At 37.1% G+C, this 26,734-nt stretch overlaps 1 protein-coding gene and 1 pseudogene across 4 annotated transcripts in view; one reads left to right on the top strand and one right to left on the bottom strand.

Moving 5' to 3' along the window:
- CRYBG1 (crystallin beta-gamma domain containing 1) overlaps positions 1 to 26,734 on the bottom strand; it is a 255,495-nt gene that overhangs the window by 46,516 nt on the left and 182,245 nt on the right. For all 4 annotated transcript variants that reach the window (XM_072642961.1, XM_072642963.1, XM_072642964.1 and 1 more), the window contains 5 exons: positions 17,242 to 19,624; positions 12,742 to 12,789; positions 12,538 to 12,656; positions 9,328 to 9,493; positions 7,729 to 7,868 (listed from right to left, as the gene is read on the bottom strand). In XM_072642961.1, coding sequence (XP_072499062.1) covers positions 7,729 to 7,868; positions 9,328 to 9,493; positions 12,538 to 12,656; positions 12,742 to 12,789; positions 17,242 to 19,624 — 2,856 coding nt within the window. The remainder of the gene's footprint in view (positions 1 to 7,728; positions 7,869 to 9,327; positions 9,494 to 12,537; positions 12,657 to 12,741; positions 12,790 to 17,241; positions 19,625 to 26,734) is intronic.
- On the top strand, positions 3,284 to 3,804 carry LOC140526608 (calmodulin-like; annotated as a pseudogene).

The following is a 26,734-nucleotide window of genomic DNA, read 5'->3' as shown; positions in this document are numbered from 1 at the left end:
CGGGGTCTAGTTATGGTTTGAAAAGCTGAGGTTGCCACAGAAACCTGGCATAACAAGACTTCTATTATCATTGAGATCAAGGCTTATTAACTTTTTCATCTGTCATAGACCATTAGGAAGTCAGGTGAAACCTGTGCAACTCTTCTCAAAATTATGGGTTTGTTTGTTTTAGTGCATAAAACAAAATGCATAAGATTGCAAAGGAAATCAGTTATATCAAAATGCTGTTTCAAAAACTTTAAGCTCTCAGACCTTCTCTTAAGAGCCTTTAATTAATAGTCACACACGCACAATAATATCTACTTGGCATTAGGAGAATTCACTGTGGGCTCACCCAATTTTCCTGATAACTTCTAAAATAAATGCATGATTTTATGGCAATCATTTATATCCCTCAGTTCAACAGATGATGAATGATTGATTCACCTGATAAACTTTCTATGACATTTTTTTTCCTGGTAGGTTCCATTAAAAAAGAAATTATTTTAAAGTAAATACTTTTGACCATAAAATAGTCTGCGTCCTCCCCCTTTCTAGGCTTCCCTTCCACAGTCATGGCCCAAGGGCACTTTTTTTTTTTCTGGCTGCTTTTGTCAACACACATTTTGGTGACTCAGTAACTTGTTATTAATTCAGGGACTTGAAACCAGAATCCCACTAAAGCACTTGTCAGTAAAAGAAGGAAAACTGGGGTGGGGGTGGGGAGCAGAAGAAATGTTGGAAGCTATGGGAAGAAAGGGGGGAAAACAAGTAGAAAATCTAAAGAAACCCCACTTTGAAATACCGCTTCTCTAATCCCCTTGTCTGCATGACTATTTTAACAAAATCATTTTAAAAGGTACACACCTAAACCACAACATAATCCAAAGGTGGAGTCTCTTGGTGTTTCCTTAAGTTTTATAAGCTTTGTTCTGTCTCAGGACTGGCAAGATTTAAGGCTATAACCCAGACAGGATGGACAAGATTTAAGGCTGTAACCCCAACCTACATTATCTTGTTATTAACACAAAAGCCATGCTTTTAGTGCCCCAGAAATTGTTGTTAAACGATCAGAGGTCTTAATGATATGGAAGTATCCCACCATCACTGCTAGAATGACACGTCTGGTTTAGTAGAACTGGTCTTAATAAATCCATCAGAAGTGGTATGGCCAATTTCTCTGACAGCACAACCTACAAATGAATGACTCTTAGATTTTTTACCCTTAGGAAACTTTTTACTTCCTACCTTAAATTCCAAGGGCAGCAGTTTATTTCTGATAAGGTTGATGGTTGCCATGCAAAAGCTAAGAACTATTAACAGCTAATGTGAAGTAGTGCATAGAGAGCGGGCCTGGAGAAGGAAGCCTTATCTTGGCTGGTGGCCCCTGGGCAGGCCCCAACCTCTCCGTGCCTAAGGCTCTTCTAGAAATTGCACAACAGTCACTCATTTGTACATCTGCACTCACTGAAATTTCTGCACCACAAAATAACAAGCAAGTTGGAAGGGGAGCAAACTCATTAGGAATTACTGTTATCCAAAATTAATCTGGAATCTGCAAAGATTTTTTTTTTTCCAAAGTGCCTTCTCAGTATATTTGAACCTTCTCACCAAAGCTTGCTAGGTGCTAATGTAAAAATACATTTTTAGACATTAGTCCAACCATGGGTGGATTTTGGAGTCTGAAAACTGATATTTTAAGCATGATTCACTTTTCTTGAATCCTGTTCTGACACGATTTTCCAATCACAACCCAAGCAGAGGAAAAACAAGTATCATACAGTACTGTTTTAATTAGTCTTATCATGCACTGTTTTGGGTTACGGGATTAGAAGAGGCAGTATTGTATGGTAGAGAGAAGGATATCCTAGGAGCCAGGAAGAGAAGTCTGGGTTCAAGTCTTGCCCCTGATAAAGACTGGCTGTGTGACCCTGACCAAGTCACTTTACACTTCAGTGCTCCAGGCAACTCCCTAGGACTATATATTGTAGGGCAAATGTCAACCTACACTGGTTTTCTTATATGGGAGTTCTCTATACCAAAGAAATCACAGGTTCACTCCCCATCTCTGTCCTAGAAGACTTATTTTTGACTACCTCATAATGTAAGATTATATCTATAAATTAATTAGCTTTAAAAACAGACGCAGTAACAATAATAATGTAGCAAGTACTTCTATATCCCAATGAATTTTGCCAAGTCAAGAATCTATTCGCTTATTCCAAATGGCAATTCCATGTGAGTAAAGACATGTTTGAAGCCCCTCTCTACAAACGACCTTCAGGATCAGTTAATAAGCTGGACAAGAAATACAATTTCATTACTTTGTAGTTACAGCTCCTTTTTAATTTTAACTGAAAATAGGACTTCCTAGCTTGGCCAGGCTATCTTATTCATCAGTTTTTGTCTCTAAACAGCCTTTGGCTGTTTCCAAAAAAATAAATAACCAGGATTTGCTTCCAATGAGATTATTCAAGAGAATGTGGCTTAGGCCCAGGAGGCAATTCCAAAAGAGGAATAGTTCCAAAAGGATGCCAAACAGTGGTGACTCCAAAGGGCACAAAACTCTCTTGGGACACAAAGGATCAGGCCATGTTAAAAATCAATTCAATGATACTCAGGCTTCATATAATTCAGTGCAGAAACAATGGAATGACAGAAAATCGTATTAAAAATTTCTCTAAAAAAATAAGTTTTATGTTTTGTCAGGATAAAATAGTTAAAATTTATATGCTGTATCTCTCATCTTGCTGGACACAGACATTGTAGAACGACATGGGAATCAAGGCATCTGGCCTTCCTACTCTATTGAGCTGACTTGAACAAGTGACTCCACTTCTCTGGGGTATGTGTTTCCTTATCTGTAAAATAAGGCGGTTGGACTAGATACACTTTAAAGTACTGTTCTAATTCTTATAGCCAATGGTCCTGTACAAAGAAAGGGATCTTTCCCCAGTAATAGCATGATACCACCTCAGGTGAAGAATGTAAGACAGGTTGATAAGATATGGGCTGAACATAAAAGTTGTTTTTTTTTTAAATTACATTCAGGTAGTCCCAGTGCAGTCACTGAGTGTGGAGGATGTTTGATAGGAACCTGGGCCCTAGTAAGCTAACAGCATGGCTTTAGTATTTGGTGTTAACAGTCTTCAGGACCACCAACCCTGGACCCTTCTGTGGTGCCCGAATAGCCACAATACAATTCACTTGTAACCGTACTGGGGAGTCAAAAATATTTGTAATAGAATGTGTGGAATGAAATGTTTAAGGGATTCTTTTTACACCTGAGAGCTGGTCTTGTGATTTCTCTCCTATAAAAATGAGGCTCATCAGCTGACAGAAGAGCAGACTGCAGAATTCAAAGAAGACTTTTCACTATTTAACAAGGATGGAGACAACAAAAAAGGAATTGGGAACTGTAATGAGGTCACTTGGGCAGAACCCCACAGAAGCTGAATTATAGGATATGATTAATGAAGTAGGTGCTAATGGTGATGGGCACAACGGACTTCCCAAAATTTCTGACTATGATGGCAAGAAAAATAAAAGACACAGACAGTGAAGAAGAAATTAGAGAAGCATCCTGTGTGTTTGAAAGGATGGCAATGGTTACATTAGTACAGCAGAACTCTGCCATGTGATGACAAACCTTGGAGAGAAGTTAACAGATGAAGAGGTTGATGAAATGATCACGGAAGCAGATATTGATGATGATATCAAGTAGACTATGAAGAGTTTGTACAAATGATGATAGGAAAGTGAAGACACCGTAAAGAATGTGTTAAAATTTCTTGTACAAAATTGTTTATTTGCCTTTTCTTTGTTTGTAACTTATCTATAAAAGGTTTTCCCCCCTACTGTCAAAAGGATACGCATGTGTAGTAATTAGGACTCATTGCTCCATGTTTTCTTCCCCTTATATACTGTCATTATCCTGAAACTCTATTTTGGAAAACTGATCAAGTAAAATATGTTGCATGTGGCTTACTCTGGATGTATCTAAGCCCTTCTGCGCATCTGAACGTAGATGGAGTTGGTCAAATGAAGAAACTTCTCGGTTATGCCTTTCTTTTTTTTAAAGAGGTAAGTTTTCTTTAGGAGCTGTCAGCATGTTGCTGTTGAAGTGTGGAGCTGTAACTCTGCGTGGACTATGGACAGTCAACAATTGTACTTAAAGCTGCCCTATTGCAAAACAGGCATATCTAGGTACTCGTGCACTATTTTTTGTGCTGCTGGTCCTGTACCAGAAAACATTTTTTTCTGTTGTTACTTGCTTTTTAAACTTTGTTTAGCCACTCTTTTAAAAAAAAAACCTGCTTATGGCACAATTTGCGTCAAATCCATTCCAAGTTGTATATTTGTTTTCTAATAAAAAATGACAGTTTAAAAAAACACAATAAAACTACATTGTTATAAATGAAATGGAAATTTAGTTAAAGTATGATTTTTCCCTCAGTCAACTGGGCCAGACTATTAATAACTGACTTAAAAGTTTCTTTTAATTTCTTTTTAATTTAATTTCTTTTAATTTCTTAAAAGACTGGAGTGGGACTATCCAACCTTGGGAAACTCTCTCTCAATGGTAGCTAACATAATATCTCCAACAACAAAGGGGCTTTCTCATCAGGCAAGGCCATTCAAAAATCAAAAATCAAAATAAGGTCTGCTAAATTTAATATTTTAATTAAGGCATCTTAATTTAATTAAAATAATTTAAAGGCATCTAGATTTTCCTTAAAGATTTGCCAGAGTCAGGGGAGATTTGGTACAGTCAGGGGACATATTTATGAAAGGTAATGTGGCATTGCAGATAAAGCAATAGCCTTGGACCCAGGAAGACCTACATTCAAATCCTGTCCCTGACTCAGATTGCTGTGTGACTCCAGATAAGATCCTTAATCTCTCAGTGCTCAAGGCAACTCCCTCAGACGTCTGCAGAGCAAAGTGACAACCTGCACTACTGAAAGGGATTCCAATTGCTGGGAATGAATGAATGCATGAATGTACAACAGGAGGAGAACAATTAGCCCCAATTCTATTTGAGCAGAAAAACTTAAACTGCTCAAAGTACGTATAAAGTTCCCTCAATCTTTCATAACAGATACAACAAGGAACAGTTAGAAAGAAGTAGAAGCCGCTTCAGTATTAAGAGCAGTATGAAGCAGTTATGAGTACCAGAAGTAACCTTATGTCAAGAACAAAGATATGGAGAGTGTGGCCCTTATATGTTGGTGATTCCAGCCCATGCTCTACATACACTTTGGGGGTCAAGAGGGAAACAGAACTAAGCAAGAGGGACAAAAGCATGTCTGGGTTCTTTGGGGAGCCTCAGTTTAGCTTATGATGTCAAACAGACTATTCCACACCGCACCAACCCTATCACCACCTGTTGATGCCTTATCCATCTTTTAAGGCTGAAATGATACTACTGTACCCACCTCCTCCATAAAGCCTTTTCTCATCCACCCAAGTGAAAGGGATCTCTCTCTTTTTTCACCTCTTAGCACTGTTAGTCCTATTTACTTATACTGTTATTGGTACTATATTTATCTTATCACACCTTGGGGTAGTGAGGTGGTGCAGTGGATAGAGCACCAGTGCAGGAGTCAGGAGGATCTGAGTTCAAATCTCATCTCAAACACTTGACACTCACTAGCTGTGGGACCTTGGGCAAGTCATTTAATGCCAACTGCCTCATCCTGGGTCCTCTCCAGTCATCCTGATGAATATCTGGTCACTGGATTCAGATGGCTCTGGAGGAGAAGTGAGGCTGGTGACCTCCACAGCCCTCCCTCACTCAAAAACAAAGTCAAGTGCAAGTCATGTTGTTATTTCTCTGATGGCATGGTCTTCTTCGGCAACGAAGGATGAACATACACACATCTTATCACACCTGCTACAATTATTGCTGCTGCTGCTATTGCTACTACTATAATAATTATAATTTACACAGCATCTACTATGTGCCAAGCACTGTAATAAGAGCTTTACAAATATTATCTCATTTGATATTATTAGCTATTATTATTCCCATTTTACAGTTAAGGAAACTGAGGCAGAAAGTAGTTAAATGACTTGCCCAAGGTTACACAGCTGGTATTTCCACCATCTAGATGTCTCATATAAAGTTAATTATGGGTCATATTTTATTTGTTCTTCATAAAGAAAATTCAATGCCTGTCATAATAAGTCACTTTTTTGGGGGGGAGGGAAGGGGGTCCAGACCTGTGCTTTCATTGGTGTAGAGAATTCCCAGTAAAGAAAACTCCTTGCTGCAATGTAAATCTCCAACTGCTTTGTACTTTACAATCTTAGAGAATGGCTTGGGGGACTGAAGTCACCTGGTGCCCACAGCCAGTACATGTCAGAGGCAGAATATGAACTCAGGTGTTCCTCAATCTGAATTACTGCTGTTGTTGAGTCATTTTTCAGTTGTGTTTGACTTTCTGTAACCCCATTTGGAGTTTTCTTGGCAAAGATACTGAAGTAGTTTGCCATTTCCTTCTCCAGATCATTTTATAGATGAGGAAACTGGGCAAAAAAGGTCAAGTGACTTGCTCAGGGTCACACAAGTAGGAAGTATCTGTGGATTGTTTTGAACTCAGGAAGGTGAGTCTTCCTGATTCCAGGCCTGGCATCCTATCCACTGTGCCACCTAGTTGCCCCTCCTTCCTAATCACTATGCTTCTTGAACTTTATATAGGATGCATGCAATGAATATCTGTTAATTGACTGAAATGTATGATATGAAGAATTTTTACTTTATGGAATCAAAATGTTTCCTAGCTCACTTCCAGATATAAAAGCGAACTGTACCTCCCCAAATTTCTCCCAGTGCTTGGCCCAGTTCTCCTCTGCACCATCACATTCTGTCTTTTTCAGGTGACGGGACAGTATGGACTAGAGCCTAGACCCTTGATTTCAAACTGTGTGAACCCTCTGTATTCATACCACTAAAGACTGGTTTCTGATACTCAGATTTTAACCATTCTATTGGAAAAGGTTGATGATAACTATTGCCATGACACAGTATGATGTAATCAAAGTACAGAATGAGAGATGCATTTCCTGACGTGGCAAATACGTAGATTTGTTTTGCTTGATTACTCATTCTTATTTGCTACAACGATTTTGTCTGTCTTTATCAGGAGGTAGGATTTGGAGAAGAGGGAAGAAGGAAGTTAATAATAATGTTACTAAAAAAAGAAGAAAAGAAGGTTATTGAAGCATTTTTTTAAATGTAACAAAAAGAAAGTAGTTCCATTTGTATTTGAAAATAACATTACATTTTACATATTCATCTATACATATATTCATCTATACATATATTCATCTATACAAACTTTTTCTAAAGCAAGCATTTATGTAACAGAAATTTGTAATTTCACATATAATCTTTTCAATTCTATACCTTTTTTGGTGTTTAATTTAGAACAAAAAATAAAACATAATTAATTTTTTAGTCAAAATGGAAAGCACATAAGAAATGGAGTTTTTCTTCCTCTAATACATTATGTTCATAAAAGAAGATAATACATAAACTATGATATTTTAGGAGCACTATATGCCAAATTTCCAGAATTTTCTATCTTCTCAATGGACAACTTCAATCAATAATCATTTTAAAAATAAAGGGAATACAAATCAGAGTTATGAATTTTTGTTACAACTTCACCTGCATTCCTCTCAAAACATACACATAAACACAATCCCTTTTAATCAAGAATGTTCTTAAAATTAAATACTTACGTGCCCCAATGCACTTTAATAGAACACGTCTTCTGCATTGCCCCATACATCTGCATTTCTTCAGTGTCATCAAAGTAGGAACTTACAAGTCCCAACCCTTCTGGTTCCGTATATAAGTCAATTTGACTAATTCTGTAATCCTGGAAAAATATATACGGATATGTAATAATAATTATGCTACTTATTTAATTGTACTACAAATTCATTTTTTAAATGATAACAACTAACTAAAATAAGGATTAAAAATATATATGGATTTCCAGCAAGCATTTGCTGCTTTCACTCTCTTGTTTTAAATGCTGTTTCCAAGCTACAGTTAGGATCTGGGCATCAATGGGCCATGAGCAACTGCTTCACTCACATGTCAAAGATGCCACAAACAGTTCAAAAAGGCAGGTCAGATTTTTTCAGGGCTTATAGTCTATTGGAATCATGGGAGAGGAAGCATAAGGAATTGACATTAAAGGGGCTTTCCTTTCACCAAGAAACCAATGTCTTTGCCCTTTGGCAATCACATGCTCTTTGCCTATAAAATATCCTCCAAGACACTCATAAAATATCTCTGTCAACAAAACTTAGAATTTTTATTTTTCCAAATGAAAGATAACACTATTTGCTTTGTTAAAAAGTAAAGAAGCTAGTAGAACCTATACTGGTGAGTTCATATATGCACTGATGTACTGATGAGATATTAAAACTGTAATACATTCTGTTTGATTCTAAGGAAAGAGCAAGAAATTTCATTCAAAAAATTAAGAAATTTCACTCAATCTCTAAGGTGGTCTCAAAAATTCACATTTAAATTTACAGATAATCTTAAATGTGAATTAGCAATTTGAGTTTTGGATCACTTATATTTGACATTCTTAATACCAGAGGTAGCCAAAATTCAAGCAGTACGCAAATAAAAATCAACAAAATCTTGTTTTCATGGAACAGTTAAAGACAAAGTATTTTTGCAAAAATAAATATTCTGGAGGATGGAAAAATAACATGAATACTGGTAAGAATTTTATTGTTAAAAAAAAGTCTGTTCACTTAGAATAGAAATGATAATGTTCCCTTCACTTTCCTTAAACAAATAATTAGAATGTACAAATATTTGATCAAAAAACATTACATATCCATTTCACAAGAATGATCCAAGGCAGGGGCAGCTCAGTGGCACAGTAAATATCTGCTTGTGGAATCAGGAGGACTTGAGTTCAAATCCTGCCTCAGACACTTACTAGATGTGTCACCCTGGGCAAGTCATTTAACCCTGATTGCCTCTAAAAAGAAAAAATAATAATCCCAAACTTCATCACTCACTTTTATGCCATATAGAAGTGGTAGACAGCGTATTAGAATTGGAGGTGAAAAAGATTTGGTTTTGAATTCAGGCCTTGACACTTACTAATTGGGTAACCTTGGGCAAAAATCACTTAAATTCTCTGATCCTCAATCTGTTTATCTGTAAAATGGAGATAATTCTGCCACGTCTATCTCACAGGGTTGTTGTACGCAAACTGTTATATAAACCTTAAAGGACTGTGTAAATGTGAGTTGCTAATACTAACATGGAAATTTTCCTTAAAATTGGATTCTACTCTAGCTTACCTTTATCACATGTCTAATTGAACCAATCACCAGGGGCTTAGCAGATTTGTTGTCCTCACTTTCTGCTGAAATATTTTCTATTCCCCAGGGATCACAGAGCTCCAATTCTCCCTCTTCAAGAGGAATTGAGTTCCCTTCGAAATTTGGTTTCTCATATAAAATCCAGCTAAAAAAAGAAAGACATAGTACTGTCTCTGTTATCCTGAGTGAATATATTAGATAATGGAAGACTGGCATTTATAGCATACATCAATACCATCTTTTGAACAGTTAGAACAGTGTATTTACAACTGAGCAAGAAGTATAATAGAGTGAATAGAAAGCTGGCCTTGGAGTCAGGAAGAACAAGATTCATTTCTTTGGCTGTGTGGCCCTGGAGAAGTCACTGAACCTCAGAGGCACCTCAAAAACTCCCTAAGAATATAAATACCAGAACATTTGCTGATCTGGATTGATAGAAGAACTTTCCTCTAGAAGAGTGAAGAAGTAAAAGTACAAATACATTCCTATATGTAACACTAAAACTTAATTCTAGTGATTTAGAATATGGTTCAGGAATTTGGGGTGCATTAGGACACCCTTAGAGGATATAAGCTCCTTGAGAGCAAAGACTTTCATTTACGGCTTTGTATATCCAGAAACTAAGACAACTGCTAGCATACAGTGCCACTTCATAAATGGCTTATTGATTGACTAAGGTTAATGTGAGAACGCTGTACAGTTATGAATTTACTGCAAATGGGGAAATGGGCCAGATAACACAAATCTGCAATTAACAGAGAGCCAAATAAAGTTATCTTTTCTTCTTTTGTGTATATGCAGACATATGTACTATGTGTTGGGCTCTGATATTTCTACTTTTCAGAAACACTCTCACTGAACTTATAAACACTAAGAAAAAATAAATCTGATTAATTTCTAGCTGAAAAAGTAAGTGACACTGTTAGATGAAATGCTAGCGATGTTTTCTGTACTGACACATGGAAACAGCATCAATAGTTATTGCAAACTTGTTATCAGCTGTGTGATTAGACAAGTTCTTGTCAAATCAGACAATTAAAATTAAAAAGACAATGAGGTAATAAATCTCCTTAAGAGAGCTATGTTCAAACTATGAGGCTCCAATTAACATCCATTACATGGGCAAAATTGACAAAAAAGGGAAAATGATAAATGCTGGAAGGGATGTGGGACAAACAGGTCCATTAATGCACTCTTGGCAGAGCTGTGATCAAATGTAGCCCTTCTGGGAAGCAATTTAGAATCATGCCCAAAAGTTATTCAACTGTGCAACCCTTCAGTCCACTGACAACCCTACTAGGTCTATACCCCCCAAAAGATCAAATAAAAAGGAAAAGGACTCATATGTACAAAAATATTCATAGCAGCCCTTTTTGTAATAGCAAAGAATTGGAATCTATAGGGTTGGCCCATCAACTAGGGAATGGCTGAAAAATTTATGGCATAGGAATGCAATGGAATACTATTGTGCTGAAGGAGATGATTTTGGAGGAAACTGGGAAGACTTGTATGAACTAATGCAAAGTGCAATGAGCAGAACTAGAAGAACAATTTATACAGTAACAACATTACTGTAAAGACAATCGAGTCTGAAAGACTTTAGAACACAAATCAACGAAATGATCAACCATAATACCAAAGGACTGATGAAACATTCTACACAACTGCTGACAGTGAAGTGATTGACTCAGAGCACATATTGAGAGGGGTTTTTTTGGACGTGTTCAATGGGGCAATTTGTTTTGATTTGACTATAAGCATTTCTTTCAAAGGCTTTGTTTTCTGTTTTTCTTTCTTTCTCAACATGAGGGAAGGAGAAGGGATGGGTGAGATAGACAGAAGACTGATTTTCATTGGCAAAACAAAAATTTTATTTTAAAAAAAAGTTCTACATTTATGATAGAAAAGCAGGGTACAATTGGGATAGAATGTTACATATATTTTCAAAAGCAGTAACTCTATTGAGAGCTTTTGCTCTCTTTTTCTTTGCTTAGGCAGGGAGGGTGGGGTTAGGATTAATTTTAAGGGGGAGAAAAGGGAATATTTCTAAAAATGAGTTAAAAACAAAAAAATCATTAATCAAACTTATTTTTAAACCAAGCTATTTCTGAAATATAATATAGATGTAGACACTACCTGCATATATTAAAGAGATACCAAATAAAATATCTTAGCCATTTTAAATGGAAAAAAGCAAATCAGAAAAATAGCTGAAGTGATGTTACAAACAATGATGCTCACCAACAGCATCAAAGGATGAATATTTATGCCAGACAATTAGTTGGATCTTTTTTAAACTTCCTTTTCTTTATTCAATTACTTGCACATTTTCTTAAGGAGAGTGGATTGGAAAAAAACATTTGTAGGGGGGGCAAAAGGTTTTTGTCCCTCAAAGTTGCTTTAAAGTCCCATTTTTTTAAAAAAAAAGTAGGTCTAAAAAATAAAAACTAACTTTTCTTGGGAAAGATAGTAAGTAAAATAAGATTTTAAACAAATCTCTTTGGTAGGGCAGCTATGTGGCACCGTGGATAGAGTGCCCCAGTCCTGGAGTCAGGAAGACTCATCTTCCTGAGTTCAAATCTGGCTTCAGACCTTTACAAGCTGTGTGACTTTCAGCAAGTCATTTAACCCTGTTTCTGTCAGTTTCCTCACCTCTAAAATGCCTCAGTTTCCTCATCTATAAAATGAGCTGGAGAAAGAAATGGCAAACCACTTCAGTATCTGCCAAAGAACAAAAAACCCACTCAAATGGGGTCACAAAGATTCAGGCACAACCAAAATGACTAACCAACAAGTAGGTGTTTCGGCATTGAACAAACCCAGATAAACCATACTTTCTTTCCCAACAAATCTAATTAATTGCATGACCCAACTATTAACAATATAGGGATATATAACTGGGTATGAAGAAAATACTACGTTATTGATCAGAATGATATTAAGTATTCAGTGAATAGCCATTTTCAACCCATATATATTTTAAGGACATGATATTTAAAATGATAAATTTCATCACAGAAAGAATAAGGAGAGCCAGAAGGATTTTGTGAAGTCACAAGACGGCTTAATTGGAAGAGACTTAGAAATCATATGGATTAGCCACCTTAGAGTTTTATAGATAGGGCATATGGAAAAAAAGGACAATAAAAACATGGACAGTCATGAAGAGTTTAAAATACCATTTCTTACCATCCTCGAACTACTTTCACAACAATCACTGGTGACAGACTCCAAGAGGTACAATCAGGAAGGTCACTGAATACTTCAAAGCAATTCCCACTGAAAGTAGGTTCGCTGTATATCACCACCTTTAAGATAATCATAATGGTATCAGGTTTCATTTGATATTATCAGATCATTAATTAGGGCAGAGTACAGATAATAATATCTTACCTTTCCAGGTCGAGGATTGATTTTATTTTGCATATTTATTTTAAATACCTGGAATGAAATGAATAAAAGAAAAGGATAAATGATTAGAATTTTACATAATATTCTTTTTTCTTCCCATTATCTTTTCTATAAAGGAGTACAAATCTGTATTTACCTTATACCTAAGGCTAATTTTTAAAGATACATTCTTTCATCTATTCCGTACCATGGTTCCTAGCTTTTCAGTTCATACAATGGGATACTTTAAAATGTTTCCTTCTAACTGTCTACAGGTCAATGCTCTCAAACACATTTTCTCTTTCACGCTAGAAAATTACATGCCAGACTTTTTTTTTTTTTTTTTTTTTTTTTTTGGTAATGGATAGCTGGGAACCAGAGAGGTCTCTCCTGACTGGGGAAATGGCTAAACAAAATGTAGTATATGAGTGTAATGAAAGAAGTAACAAAAAGTATGAGGAATCCAGAAAAACACGGGAACTGATGGAGAGTTAAACAAGCAAATCAGTAGAATAGTAAGTACAAAGTTAAAAGATCACTAAAAAAGAATTATGATCCTTGATTCTCGAGATTACTTAATGAAATCTAACTTCATCTCAGCACAAGGATAGAGAATTTTTGGACAAAGGGTGGCATACATTATCACATCCAGCAGCTACCATATTTGTTTTGACTTAACCATTTTTGTTGTTTTTACTGTTGTAAGGGAGGGTTTAAGGCTGGACCAGGGACTATATCCAGAAACAACTGGTATAAAAACAAAATTGTTGTTCTAAATTAAAGGGAAAAGAAAGAAAATGAAGTGCCATATTCAAGGCTCTGACTTTCTATCCTGTTTATATCTGCATTTTCTCCAATACATAGGCTAAGCATACACTATATTGAGTAGACAATCGATATTTGTTGAATGATTACATGCGAAAAGCATTTATTTTTGTTGAATGAATGCTGAATCTCTTCACTGGATAAGAACCAAATTAGGAGATAATTCAGTTACTATACTATAGCGAAAATAAAGCAACATCAAATTTCCCAGTATGTTGAAAATACAGGGCATCCCATAAGTCTTAGTGCAGTTTAAAACCTTTAATAACTAAACAATGCACTAACACTTTTGGAATGCTTTGCATAATGGTAATTGTCATCATAGTATAGTAATAAAAGTGCAGAACTTGGAGCCAAGAAACTTAGGTTCAAATACTGCCTTGTATTTTTAGTAGCTGTATGACCTTGGATAATTCTCTTAACCTCTTATGGTCCCCATTTCCTCTTCTGTACAACAGAGATAATAATTATGTGTGTTTTTAGCTCACAGGATCATTTGCAAACCCCGGAAGTCTCTATACATGTGAATTATTGAATTAGTTCTATCTAAATGACTGCTATCTCAAAGGTTCCTATCTTACCATTCTGAATCAGAACTTTCTTTCTCCTAAATGAAGTCTAATAGCATATAAGTCAACAATTAACTAATAAAACGCTGGCTAGCCCATTTCAAAACTGATATTGCCTATGCTAAGACCTTATCTTCCTTACCCATAAAATGGATAACAGATAATATGAGCTACGCCCACCCCCTTTACCACCAGAAATATTTATTAAATAAATAAATATTAAACAAATGGATTAAATGACTACAGAAATCATCATTTTTAAACTCTTCTGACAAAACCTGTAAAACTAGCTAAGCATGTAATAATAATGTAATAAAAATACTAATTATACACATAAAAATGTTGCAAAACGCACTACTTTCAATGTTGACCAGGAGTCCTGCTCAAAAGAAAAAAAGTTTAAAAAGCCTTTGATCTGATCTCTCAGCCTGGCATGCATTACCATGAGGTGTGGACTGAAGTTGAAAGATGGTAAAGAAGCCTCAGCTACAGCTGAACTGCAAGTATTAAAATCTTTAAGTCTAGCTTACAATGTTAAAGCATGAGGAGTAAAGATAAGTGGGTGTGGAAAGATTGGTGGTAACCAAAATCAAAAAAACAGAAACCAACCAACCAAATAAAACATCTGGAATGGTAAAAATAAACCCACTTCCCCCCAAGATCGCTCATTCCAATTTGGGAAAACTAATTATTAAGAAGTCTTTCCTGACGCCAAACCCAAAGCTGCCTCTGCACTTCTGATCTACTTCTTCCACACTATGCAATCTCGCTTCATGTTGGACATGAGCCAAACAATGCTCCCTTGAAACTTAGCTTTACATGAAATGGAATAATGGCCTTTTGCTAGCCTGGTTGTCCTACAAAAGTATACTGGGGAGGTGGAGCAGGACGACATGGGAACCATTTTTAAATATCTGGAGGGCTGCGTGGAAGTGAGAGTAGTCTTCTATGTTTGGCCTCAGTGGGAAGGAAAAGAAGTAAAAAATACATATTAAGAGTAGATATCAGGACAAACTTTCAACAATCAGAACTGCCCAAACACACAATGCGCTGCTGGAGGAGGTGGTGAGTCTTCCCTCCCTGGAGGTGTTTAAAGCAAGAACTGGATGACCACTTTTGGGGAATGTTATGATGCAACAAGCATTTCTTTCTAGATATAGGTTGGACCAGATGCCCCTTATTAAGTGGACTAGATGCGCACTGAGGACCCTTCTTACACTCAAACTCTCTGATACTGATCTTATGATCGTATGAGTGCTTATCAACAGTGATAATGAGGAGAGAAGGGAGATGTTGACTATTCAAAGGGGTCTCACATTGTCCTTAAAGATCTATTGTAATGGGGATTCCTTTTCTGGTAAGAATTGGACTATATGGCCCCTGAAGACCCTCCTACCCCTGAGACTCTGTGATCCTACAATAAAGGGAAATCAAGGAGAATGTGCATTGAAAAGACCTAAAAACCATTGAATACATTCTCCTGTTCCTTTCTAGCTTCATTTTCCAGAGATTTAATAGAAACTAGACTTTATATTAGCATGTCCTCATGTTCTCTGAGTCTAGTAAAATGAGAATATCAGGAAAAAACAGGGTATGACTAAGAGGAGAAGCCATAGCACTGGTAAATGTGGGTAGAACCTATGCAAATAACTGGAGTCTAGAGAAAACATTTGAAACACCTAATGATTCTTGAAAGCTATTTGTAAGGGAAGGCAAGTAATGATGAACAGGATGACTTGTTGCTGTTGTTTTGAACAATGACTCAAGATTTAACACTACATTTTAAGAAACAGATAAAGGTACTAATTCACTAATAGTTTTTTCTTTATCTTTTTGCAAAAAAAATTACAAAATCTGGCAGAGTAATATAATGTTCTGCACATGGTGTGTGTTCTGCCTGAGTGAGCTGTGATTAAATTATGGACTGAACTGACTGGATATTCCAGTTACACAGAAATAGCCTTTTGCCTTCAAAGAAGACATCCCCATGCTTCCATGCTAGGCGAGCTGACCATGTAAAGTTTTAATTCTTTTCTCTCTTTTGTTGTACTCATTAACTTGAAGACCAAGCTTCGCTATCTTTCTGCCTCAATTAAGGCAAAACCAAGGTTAGTTTACAAAGACCAAAGCTTTCATGCAGAAGGAAAAGACAAAAGGGGAAAATGCTATAAAACTCTCCTGTAATCCTTATTTGGGTGATGACTGCTCTTCCAAAAAAAAAGAAGTAGAAAAAGGAAATCATGTATGGAAGTCATCATTTTACAGTCTTAAGGAAAAGCTCTATTACAAAAAGATGATCCACTCTCAAGAAGACATGATTAACACAAACTTACTATTTCTTGGGGATGAAAATACAAGGCTCACATTAAAGAACAGGGGGTTCAAAGTCACAGCTGGTTGAAGCAATTTCCTTTAGGCTTCTTCAGAATCCTAAGGCTAGACCACTGGGGGGAGAGGGCTCAGAGAGCATCCTGCTACTCTATTCTTCCAAGAGAGCTAGTATGTAATCACTTTCTCCAGGGACTAGACCTGTATTTTCATTAATACAGGGAATTCCCAGATGACTTCCCATCAATTCACTTCAGCAGCTTCCCTGAAACTCATAGTCTTGGAGTAACTATGGAAAGTTTATAGCACTGGGAGATTAGCTGACTATACATTAGAAATGACTAAATATTAGACTATATGTATCCAGGTCTTCCAGGTTTCAAAGGAAGCTAGTACTCTAACTATTCTATGCTACCCACCTCTTTTTAGATAAAATATCACAAACAGAAAAGCAGGCCTAGAATCAGGAAGACATGAGTTCAAATCTGGCCTCAGACACTTAGATGTCTGACTCTGGGCAATCATTTAATCTCTGTTTGCCTCAGTTTCCTTAACTGTAAAATGAGGATAATAATAGCACCTACCTCCAGGGTTGTTGTGAGGACCAAATGAGATAATAATTGGAAAATTCCTAGCCCAGTATCTGGCACATAGTAAATGCTATATAAATATTAGCTATCATTGTTACTATAAAGTCATCTGTTACGCTACAATCCAAAAAAGTATAGCCTTGCACAACAAATGACAACATTCCCCCAAGAAAGTTAAAGTTTCTGCTCACCGGGGTGTCTGATAGTGACATTCCAGCTAGGGAAATATTTGGTTCAAACATGCTAGTTTTTAAGTAACTCATGAAATCTGCATCATTGCTTCCATAGTTTGGCATCTGTGGCTTAAGAGCACTTTCAAATGGACTGGATTTTTCTATACCATTATTGTTCTTAAGCTTGGAAAATTCAGAAAGTCTAGTTTCTGGTAACGTCAGGTTGCTCCGTGCATCTGGATCTCTCTTTGTTTCACTTGTTTGCAAGTATTTTTCCACATAATTTGGACTTTTTAAACCTGAAAGTGATTTACTGGATGAGTCAAAGTTAAAGATCTTTGAGGAGTTGGTCAATGGAGGTTTGTGGACTTCATTTTCTGAAACGGTGGGCTGAGTGGAAATGCCTGATACCCCATCAGAACCAGTCTTTGATGCAGCTGACTTTGGCAAAAGAGAGCTGTTCTGGGAGGTGCCAAAAGATGTGGTCATTGTGTTAACTGATGTCACTGATGGTGAAAAGACTTTTTCTTGAGGCACGGTGGAAGAGGATAACATACTGGAGAAAAGAGCACTTTTTTCTAGCCTGGATCTCTTAATTCCACCATTTATGACATCCCTATTCTCCTTTCCATTTGCTTCTGGACATTCCACGAGTTCATTTTGGCTAGGAGTGTTCACAGACTTGAAGAGTATACTCTGTTCCGCAGAGGTACGCTTAGGCCTTAATTTAGATTTTGTATCTAGACCTTGGAGGAGTTGTAAGCCTGGTGACAGGTCTTGTTGGTTTTCTTTTTTTTTCCCCAATCCAAAAGTAAACACGTTGGGATCAAGCACTTTTTCTAAATTATCTTCATGAATAGGAGGCATGGCAAAATGGGGAGCAGGAGAGTTTGGTACCCTGGGCTTCTTTTTCTTCTGGGGCACACAAATTGAGCTGTCCATCTTTTTGATGATTTCTGTGAATTTTTCCATATCAGAAGAAGAATCAAAAGCACTGTCATCACTCCCGACAGAAACATTCAGAACAGTGGTAGGACTGCCCTCAACATCTTCAATGACTTGACTTGGTCTTGGTAAAAGTTCTAAACTGCCTTTGCTACAGAGGGAGCTGACAGGACTTGACTCAGTTCCCATGACTATTTTGCTGTCACTATTTGGTGCTGGTATGGGCATAGTTTTCTCTAATTCCAGTGGTTCAGCATGCAGGCCAGATGTTTCTGTGTGCTCTCCTCTGTATTCCACATCCTTTGGAAAGACCATGGTCTTAGTGTCTGGCACACCATCTTTTACATAAATGCAGCTGTGAGAAGAATCTACTTCATTTTCATCATTACAATAACTTGTCAGTCGAACTTCTTCAACCTCTGAGCTACCTAAAATGATATGTGGGGTTCGACTCTGAGCAGTTTCCACAGGTAACGTATAAGATCTAACCTGGACGAGAACTGTGGATGGTGTTTCATTTTTACAGGTCTCTGTGTTTAATAAATCCTGCTCTGTAGACACAGCAACTTTGTCTTCTCTTCCAACTTTGTCTTTCTCTTCAGTTGGGGTCATTTTGTTATTCTTTTCACATGAGTCAGGCAAATCACACTCAGTATGACCTGCTGATGCTGACGATGGCTGGGACAGCTCTTTCACATCAGTGCCAGAACTGCTATGAGCTAGGGATGTATCCCGCTCACAACGAACAGAGGCATTTCCACTAGTTTCCACGGAAACAGATGCTGGCTGCTGGATAGAAGGACCATTCGAAATCTCTACTATAGGATGCAAGTCAAGAACATCTGCATGAGGCTTTAATGGGACTGCTTGAGCTGAGTCTTTATTATCCTGATCAAGGTCAATCTTGCTTTCTAACACAAGTGTTGTATTGTTGACAGTGCTCAAATTGTTTTCTCCAGGGATTTCCAGGTCCTTAGCTGGAATCTGAGCAGCATCTGTTTTTTCTAAAGGACAGGTGGGGTCTCTTTGAACATCTACCTTCTCAGTTGGGCCCAGCTGACAATCAACAGTCTCCCCATTATCTGCAGTTGCTGGCAGAATATGTTCTTCTGAAAGAATATTCTTCTTTTCTGTGGAGGCTTCTTTCAACAACTCGCCATTTGGGTGATTATTTTGCATATTTCCCTTCTTTTCGAATTGTTCACTTTCCTTGGATTTTTTCCCTAAATTGAGCTTTGCTCTACCAACAAAGGTTTTTGAGGGTGGTATACTCTTCACAGTTCGGTTGTCTGTGTGTCTTGGGCTATTATTAGCACGCTTATTTTCAAATAAGGAAATCTTGTTGGCAGTATTTCCTTTATGAACTGGTTGGCCAAATGGATTATGATCATTTCCCGAGCTCTCAAGATTCTTGGGGGCCTTGAAATTCAGCTCCACATGTTTGGGTTTGGCTGGACTGCAAGAAATGAAACAGATAAGAAAGTTACTCGAAATCTAATTTTTAAAAATAGACATACACACCAATTAGTTTTTAAATTATGCTACCTCTCTCTCACACACACGCACACGCACACACACACTCCATGTTCATACAAGTATCATGGGCATAATTTTCACCCCCTCTAAATTTTTCCAACTTCTTCTTTGTTGTTTCTTGCTTTTTAATACATGTGGCAAAATCAATTTGTGAATGCTTACTAAATAAAATACTAAAATCTGAGAGGTTAAGTAGAAGGGAAAATGTATGAGTACTGCCAGTTTTCATATGTATATATTTATATGTATATTAGGCAGGTAGGTGGCTCAATGGATAATACTGAACTTGAAGTCAGGAAGTCCTGAGGTCAAATCCAATCTCTAAATACTTACTAGCTCTGTGAACCTTAACTTAAACTCTCAGCCTCAGTTTCCTTATCTGGGAAAAATAAAATGGGAAAAACAAAAGCTCTAACCTCACAGGGTTATTGTGAGGATCAAATGCAATAATATATATAAAGCATTCTGCAAATCCTAAAGAGCTACATAATGCTGGTTATTGTTTTATTAAATGAGGGGTATAAGCGTCAACTATGAAAACAAGAATTCTAATAGAGCTCAAAACACAACTCTGTCCAACATAAAAACCTCAGAGCCTATGTCAGGACATGAATGACAGGTCCTCTAAAGCCAGGAAGTCAAGACACCTGTCTAATCATTAAATATTTACATAAAGATCAAAATATTTTACAACTTGGTTTCTGAGCTATTATGTGATACTGCTGAGAGTCACTGCAATTAAAATAGTAACTGATTAAAAGGAAGGAGGACCCTGTAATTCACGATGCAATGCCTGCGTTTTAATAGCAGGGGGAAACTACTCCATGGGCAAACATACCACAGGTATAACATGAAAGGGAAATCCTCCAAAAAGGAAATGTTCTGAGAGGAGCTGTAGTACACAACATTCAATTAAGGAAAGAATTTAAAGAAATAATGAGTCTAATTAGCATTTCTGTGGAGCACAAAATAATATTTCACTTTCACTTTTCAAGTACCATCCCAAATTTACTATCAGAAGCCAAGATGAAAAACTTCATTTGGATTGTTAAAGATAAAAGTAATAATAATAAAGAACCACAGTTAATACAGTTTTGAGTACAAACAACCAGTCACTTCAACAACAAATACCTACTGTACCTAATATGCTGGAGATAAAAGAAAAAATGAAACAGGTTCCTGCCCTCAAAAAGCTTAAATTCTATTGGGGAGACATATATTTATCTATAAGAAATAAAGATTCTAGAAACAACAGATACAAGGTAATGGGCCAGGGAAGGGCACTAGAAGCTGGGAGGGGGTAGGAAACGTTTCATGAAGAAAAGTTAAACATAAGCTGAGTTTTTAAAGGAAGGAGGACTGTCACGTGTGAGAGACACAGCAAGAAAGCTAGGCTACCTCCACAGCAGAATGCAGGATGACGAGTGATATACAATAAGGTTCGAAAGGTAAGTAGGGGCCAAATTCTGAAGGATTTAAAAAGACAGAGGAGTTCATACTTGATCCTAAAAGCAATACAGGGCAGCTAGAACGGAGGAAGGGAAGAGAATAAACATTTGTTAAGTAACTACTATGTTTCAGGCATCATGTAAAACACTTTTACAAATAGTCTCATTTGATCCTCACCATAACCGGGGAGGGTGGCTACTATTATTATCTCTGTTGTACAGATGAGAAAACTGAGGCACACAGGGGTCAAGTGATTTGCCTAGGGTGACTCAGATAATGGGATTTGAACTCAGGTCTTCCTGACTCCAGGCCACATAATCTATCCACTGGATTTATGAAGGTAAGATTAAGTAAATCTTTATTAAGATAAAATGGAATAGATCACTAGAAAGGAATGTTAAATTTAGAAAAAAACTATAAGTTGGCAGGCATAAAATGAACAGAAATGTTCATTAAAACAATTCCTTTTGGGATAAAAAAAAATCATTACTGAAAAACATGACAGGGAGTATGTTTCACTGAGAGGAACATTAGGCTAGAACCATCAGGAGACCTGGAAACCAATTCAAGCTATGCCACCAACTAGCTGGATGAACTTGGGCAGGTTATTTAGATATTCTAGGTCTCAGTCTCCCCATCTATAAAATGGGAGGTTGGCCTAATTGAGCCCTTCCAGACTTAACATTCTATGAATTTATGAAATCTGTTTTCCTTCCATAAGGGCATCTTGGAACCAAGCTTAGAGCTGGAAAGACCTGGGTTCAAGTTCCATCTCTTAACACATAACTGGTTTTGTGACACTAGGCAAGCTGCTTAACCTCTCACTGCTCCAAAAAATTGCAAAGGAGATGCCAGAGAGGTTTTCTCACTGGTCCCTATACAGGTATCTATCCTTGCCATCCCTCTTTGATGAACATTTCCAGGTTTGTTCTTACTGGAAGAGAGCGTGCTTTGTGAACGGCCTCAGGAAGTTTTCCTACAGCTTACACTGTTCAATCCACTGTTCTCTAAACAATGGGAGTCATTCACGGAGGCTACGCTGCTACAGAACAAATAGTAGCTAAGTCAAAGATCTCATAGTAGCAGCTGGTGAGATAATTTGAGTTATTCATTAAGTAACTTTTCCTTTCACAATTTACCATATAGAACTCCTACTCTAAGGCATATTTAAGAAAGCAAAGAGTTACTTAGTTTCATTCATTTTAAGAAACATGTATTAAGTACCTCTCATGTGCAAAGTTTCCTGGGCCAGGTGCTCAGACCATAAAACAAGTGTGAGATCAGGTTCAATAAAGTAAAAGGCATGACCAAATGTAAAAGTACCACAAGAAATCTGAGACCAATGGTGACAAAACAGGAAAGAACCTTGAATTTAGAGCTGCAGAAGGGCAAGATCTGAATGGAGAAATGGGGAAGGGAGTCTGTACTAAGGATGGGGTTGATAGGAGGTGGATGACACAATAAAACAGCAGAAGGGTAGTCATTAAATAGAATACATGGAGGAAAGCAGTATGAAATATGGCTGGAATAAACTGAAGGCCTTTAAATGTCACACTTAATTTGGTAAACAAAGAAACTTCAGAAAAGGGCAAAGAATAAATAGAGCCTGAAATCTACAGACTGGTAAGCTTCACTTCAATTCTGGGAAAAGTCAAGAATGAGTCATTAAAGAGCTAAGGTGAACACCTAGGAAAGGAAGTGGTCATTACAAAGAGCCAGGCTGGCTCTTTAATAAGTTATGCCAGACTAACTTCATTTTCTTTTTTTTTTTTTTTGACAAGGTTACTAAACAAACCAATCAGAAGAATATTCTAGCAATAGTTCACCTACATTTTGGAAAAGCACTAATAAAGTATGACATTTATTTTTATGGAATATATGGAGTGATATAAGATAGAATCTATCCTTCTAGTCTAGTCTTTCTAGGTCCTTGGGTATGTCCTTTTGACTGAGTCCAAGTTTTACAGAACAAATCCTTTTATTAAGGCAATATGTTCTATGAAGTTTGGATTCAGTCAAAGGGCCGCACTTGAGGACCTAGAGGGACGCAAATGGCCTTGAGGTCAAAGGTTCCTCATCCCTGGGATAGACAGTAATGCAATTATCTGCCTTTTGGAACTGAATGAATAGTCAGAAATGGAAGAGTTCAATATCAACTTGGCAGCGAGGCAGACTTAGGAAATCTGGTACACTCAAGAAATCTGTACTCGGCCTTGTGCTAAAATAATAGTAATAATAATAGCAGCACTTACACAGAAGTGCAGTTTGCAAAGTGTTATACGTACAGTATTATCTCCTTTGATATTCACAACACCCTGGAGAAGTGGGTACTAGTATTACCTCCATTTTGAAATGGAGAATTTGAATCTGGGAGAAGGTAAATGACTTAATTGGGATCACACACAGCTAGAAAGTGTCTGGGGCACGATTTAAGGTTAGGTTTTCCTGATTCCAAGTCCAGGATGCCATCCACACCCACAGAACTCCCCTTGTGCTATTTAACTTTTCTTCCTGATTCCGAGTCCAACATATCTATCAATGATTTGGATAAAGGCACAGATGGTTTGTACCTATCAAATCTGTAGATAACACAAAGTAAGGAGGAATAACTAACTGAGGCAAAAATCAAAACTAGGGTGTGAGAGTTTTTTCTGGTAGACTTGGAACTTCACAGCAATGCAAGGACTTAAAAAAAAAGTTCTCAATGGTCTTCTAAGGCAAAATGCCTTCCTCATCCAAAGAAAGATCTATGGAGTTCAATCGTAGAATGTAGCACATCATTTTTTTTGGGTGCATTGCATTTTGGTTTGTTAGATGGTTTCTCCCATTCATTTTAATTCTTCTATAGAGCATGACTATGGTGGAAATGTATTTAATAGGAACGTTTGTGTAGAACCTATATAAAACTGTATGCCTTCTTGAGGAGGGAGGGAAAAATAATCATCTAAGTTATATGGTAGTGATTGTAGAACACTGAAAATAAATAAAATTTAATTTTAAAAAAAAGAAATCAAAATTAATTCAACAGGCTTGAGCACTGGGCTGAATCTAATGAGATGAAATGCTGGCAGGTCAAATGTAAAATCTTATATTTCGTTTCCACAAGTGATCTTCAGAGATATAGGCATCAACAGAAGGGAGATTTTATTGGAGTATTTTAATGGGCAGTATAATTTTAATTATACTCAATATCAGTCAGAAACATGATGTACCAGCCTGAGAAGTGAATGTGATCTCAGGCTTCATTAAAAAAGGAATAACTTCCAAGACAAAACCAGAGATAGTCTCCATATTCTGCTCTGGTCAGAACACTCCTAGGCTAATGTATTCAGTTTAGGGTGCCAGTGTTTAAGAAGAACATTAATAAGTTGGAGAATGCCCAGAGGCAATTCAAACAGTGAGTTTTTAAGTTCATGACATGAAGGAACTTGGAATATTTAGGCTGGAAAAGAGAAGACTAAGAGGACATGACAGCTACCTTCAGGTATCTGAAGGTAAATCAAGGATTAAATTTATTCTTCTTGGCCTCAGGACACAACTAAGAGCATGGGTAGAAGTCACAAGAAGGCCAATTTTGGCTTCACGTTCAAGAAAAACTTCCTAATTCCTGGAGTTGTCCAAAAGTAAAATGAGCTTCCTTTCTTGAGAGGTTCTGGGTCTCCAACTGGAGGCTGGATGACTACTTGTCAAGTGTGTTCCAATGGAGATGTGTTTTAGGGGAGGGTTGGCCTAAATGATCCCTGAGGTTCCTTCCAACTAAAAGTCTATTAGTCTGGTGAATTACTGCAGGTGTTTGAATAGAAAAGTGACAAGATCAAAAGAGATCATTAATTGGATTAAATAGGCAGTGGCACTAAGAATGGACCAGAAATCAGTTGATATAATTATAAATGTAATTATATAATTATATATTATGTAATTATAATATAAATATATATAAATTCTCTGGGTAAAAAGGACCTGAGCCTGGGTGATTTTAGTAGAAATAAAAATAGTGAGATGTGAATGATAGTACACATTATCAGGCTGAACAGATCAGAAGAATATTCTAGCTATAGTTCATCTACATTTTGGAAAACCACTTAATAAAGTATGTCATACTTATTTTTATGGAAAATATGGAGTGATAATCACAGGTGAAATCAAAGACACTTGATGTTTGATTGTCTGTGGTAGGTGAGGAAAAGAAAAGGAAGAATCAAATTGTCTCTGAGCTTATGAGCTTGGCTGTCTGGGAGTAGGGTATTACCAGAAAGGAAACCAATAAATATGGAAGAGAGGAAGACTTTGAAACTGGGGAGGGAATGTAACAGTTTTGGACAAGCTGAATTTGAAGACCCAGTAGATACTCAAATATCCTGATAACTAACAGACTGATATATGAAGCTCAGGAGAAAGGCTGTGGGGTAAAGACATACTTTGGGATCTATCTTCAGAATAGGGCAGCTAAATGGCACAGTGGATAGGGTGCCAGGTCTAGAGTCAGGAAGATGAATCTTCCTGAGTTCAAATCTGACCTCATATACTTACTAGCTGTGTGACCCTGGGCAAGTCACTTAACCTTATTTGCCTCAGTTTCCTCATCTATAAAATGAGCTGGAGAAGGAAATGGCAAACCATCCCAGTATCCTTGCCAAGAAAACCTCACATAGAGTCACAAAGAGTTGGAAGTGACTGAAATGAAAAAACAACAACAAATAACTTCAGAAAGGAGATCAGTGGAACCAGAGAAAGTGGGAGAGGTAGCCAAGGGGAAGGAGTATAGAAAGAAAAGGAGGCCCTGAACAGAATTGTTAATAAGCAGGTGAAGGGTGAGGATCTAGCAAGGGAGACAAAAAAAAAAAAAAGCTGGATAATAGGTAGAGGGATAATCATGACACTGCATTGGCATGGACACTGGCCAAGGGACAAGGGAACCACAGGAAGTGAATATAGGTCATAACGTCAAAAATGCTGCACTAAAGTTAAGGTGGAGGAGGAAGACGACTGAAAAAAAGCTACAGGATTTGGAAATGAAGACTCCATTAGGGCTCTTAAAGAAAACCATTTCAATAGATTGGTGGGGACAGAAGTCAGATGTGGAAGTGAGTGGGTAGTAAAAAAGTAGAGGCCATAAGTATACTCAACTTTATAAAAATGTGTCTTAGAATAAAGAATAAATTATGGTATATGAACATAATATAATTTTACTTTTTTATAAGAAACAAACATGAAAAACACAGAGGCATAGGAAGACTGAGGAACTCATGCAAAATGAAGTAAAATTATATACATCGTGACAGGAAAGTAAATGGAAAAAAAAAATCTAAATCAAACACTGTGTGATTATACTGCCCAAGTCTGGCCCTGAAGAAAAGATAAGAGAATGCACCTCCCTCCTTACTCTGTTGGGGTGAGAAACTACAGATGTGAAACACCACAAACACGACACATCAGATCAGGCTGCTAGGAAAGTTAATTTTGTTTAACTGGTTTTTTTTTTCTTTTTTTAACTCTTTATTATAGAGGTAGCATAACACAGTAGACAGAAAGCTGGACTTAAGCAAGGAAGACATAGGTTCAAAGCTTGCCTTCAGCATAT

This window comes from Notamacropus eugenii, chromosome 2, assembly GCF_028372415.1.
Source record: "Notamacropus eugenii isolate mMacEug1 chromosome 2, mMacEug1.pri_v2, whole genome shotgun sequence".
NCBI classification, from domain to species: Eukaryota; Metazoa; Chordata; class Mammalia; order Diprotodontia; family Macropodidae; genus Notamacropus; species Notamacropus eugenii.
The sequence above is the reverse complement of the archived record's forward strand: the minus strand, read 5'-3'. Positions and strand labels throughout refer to the sequence as shown.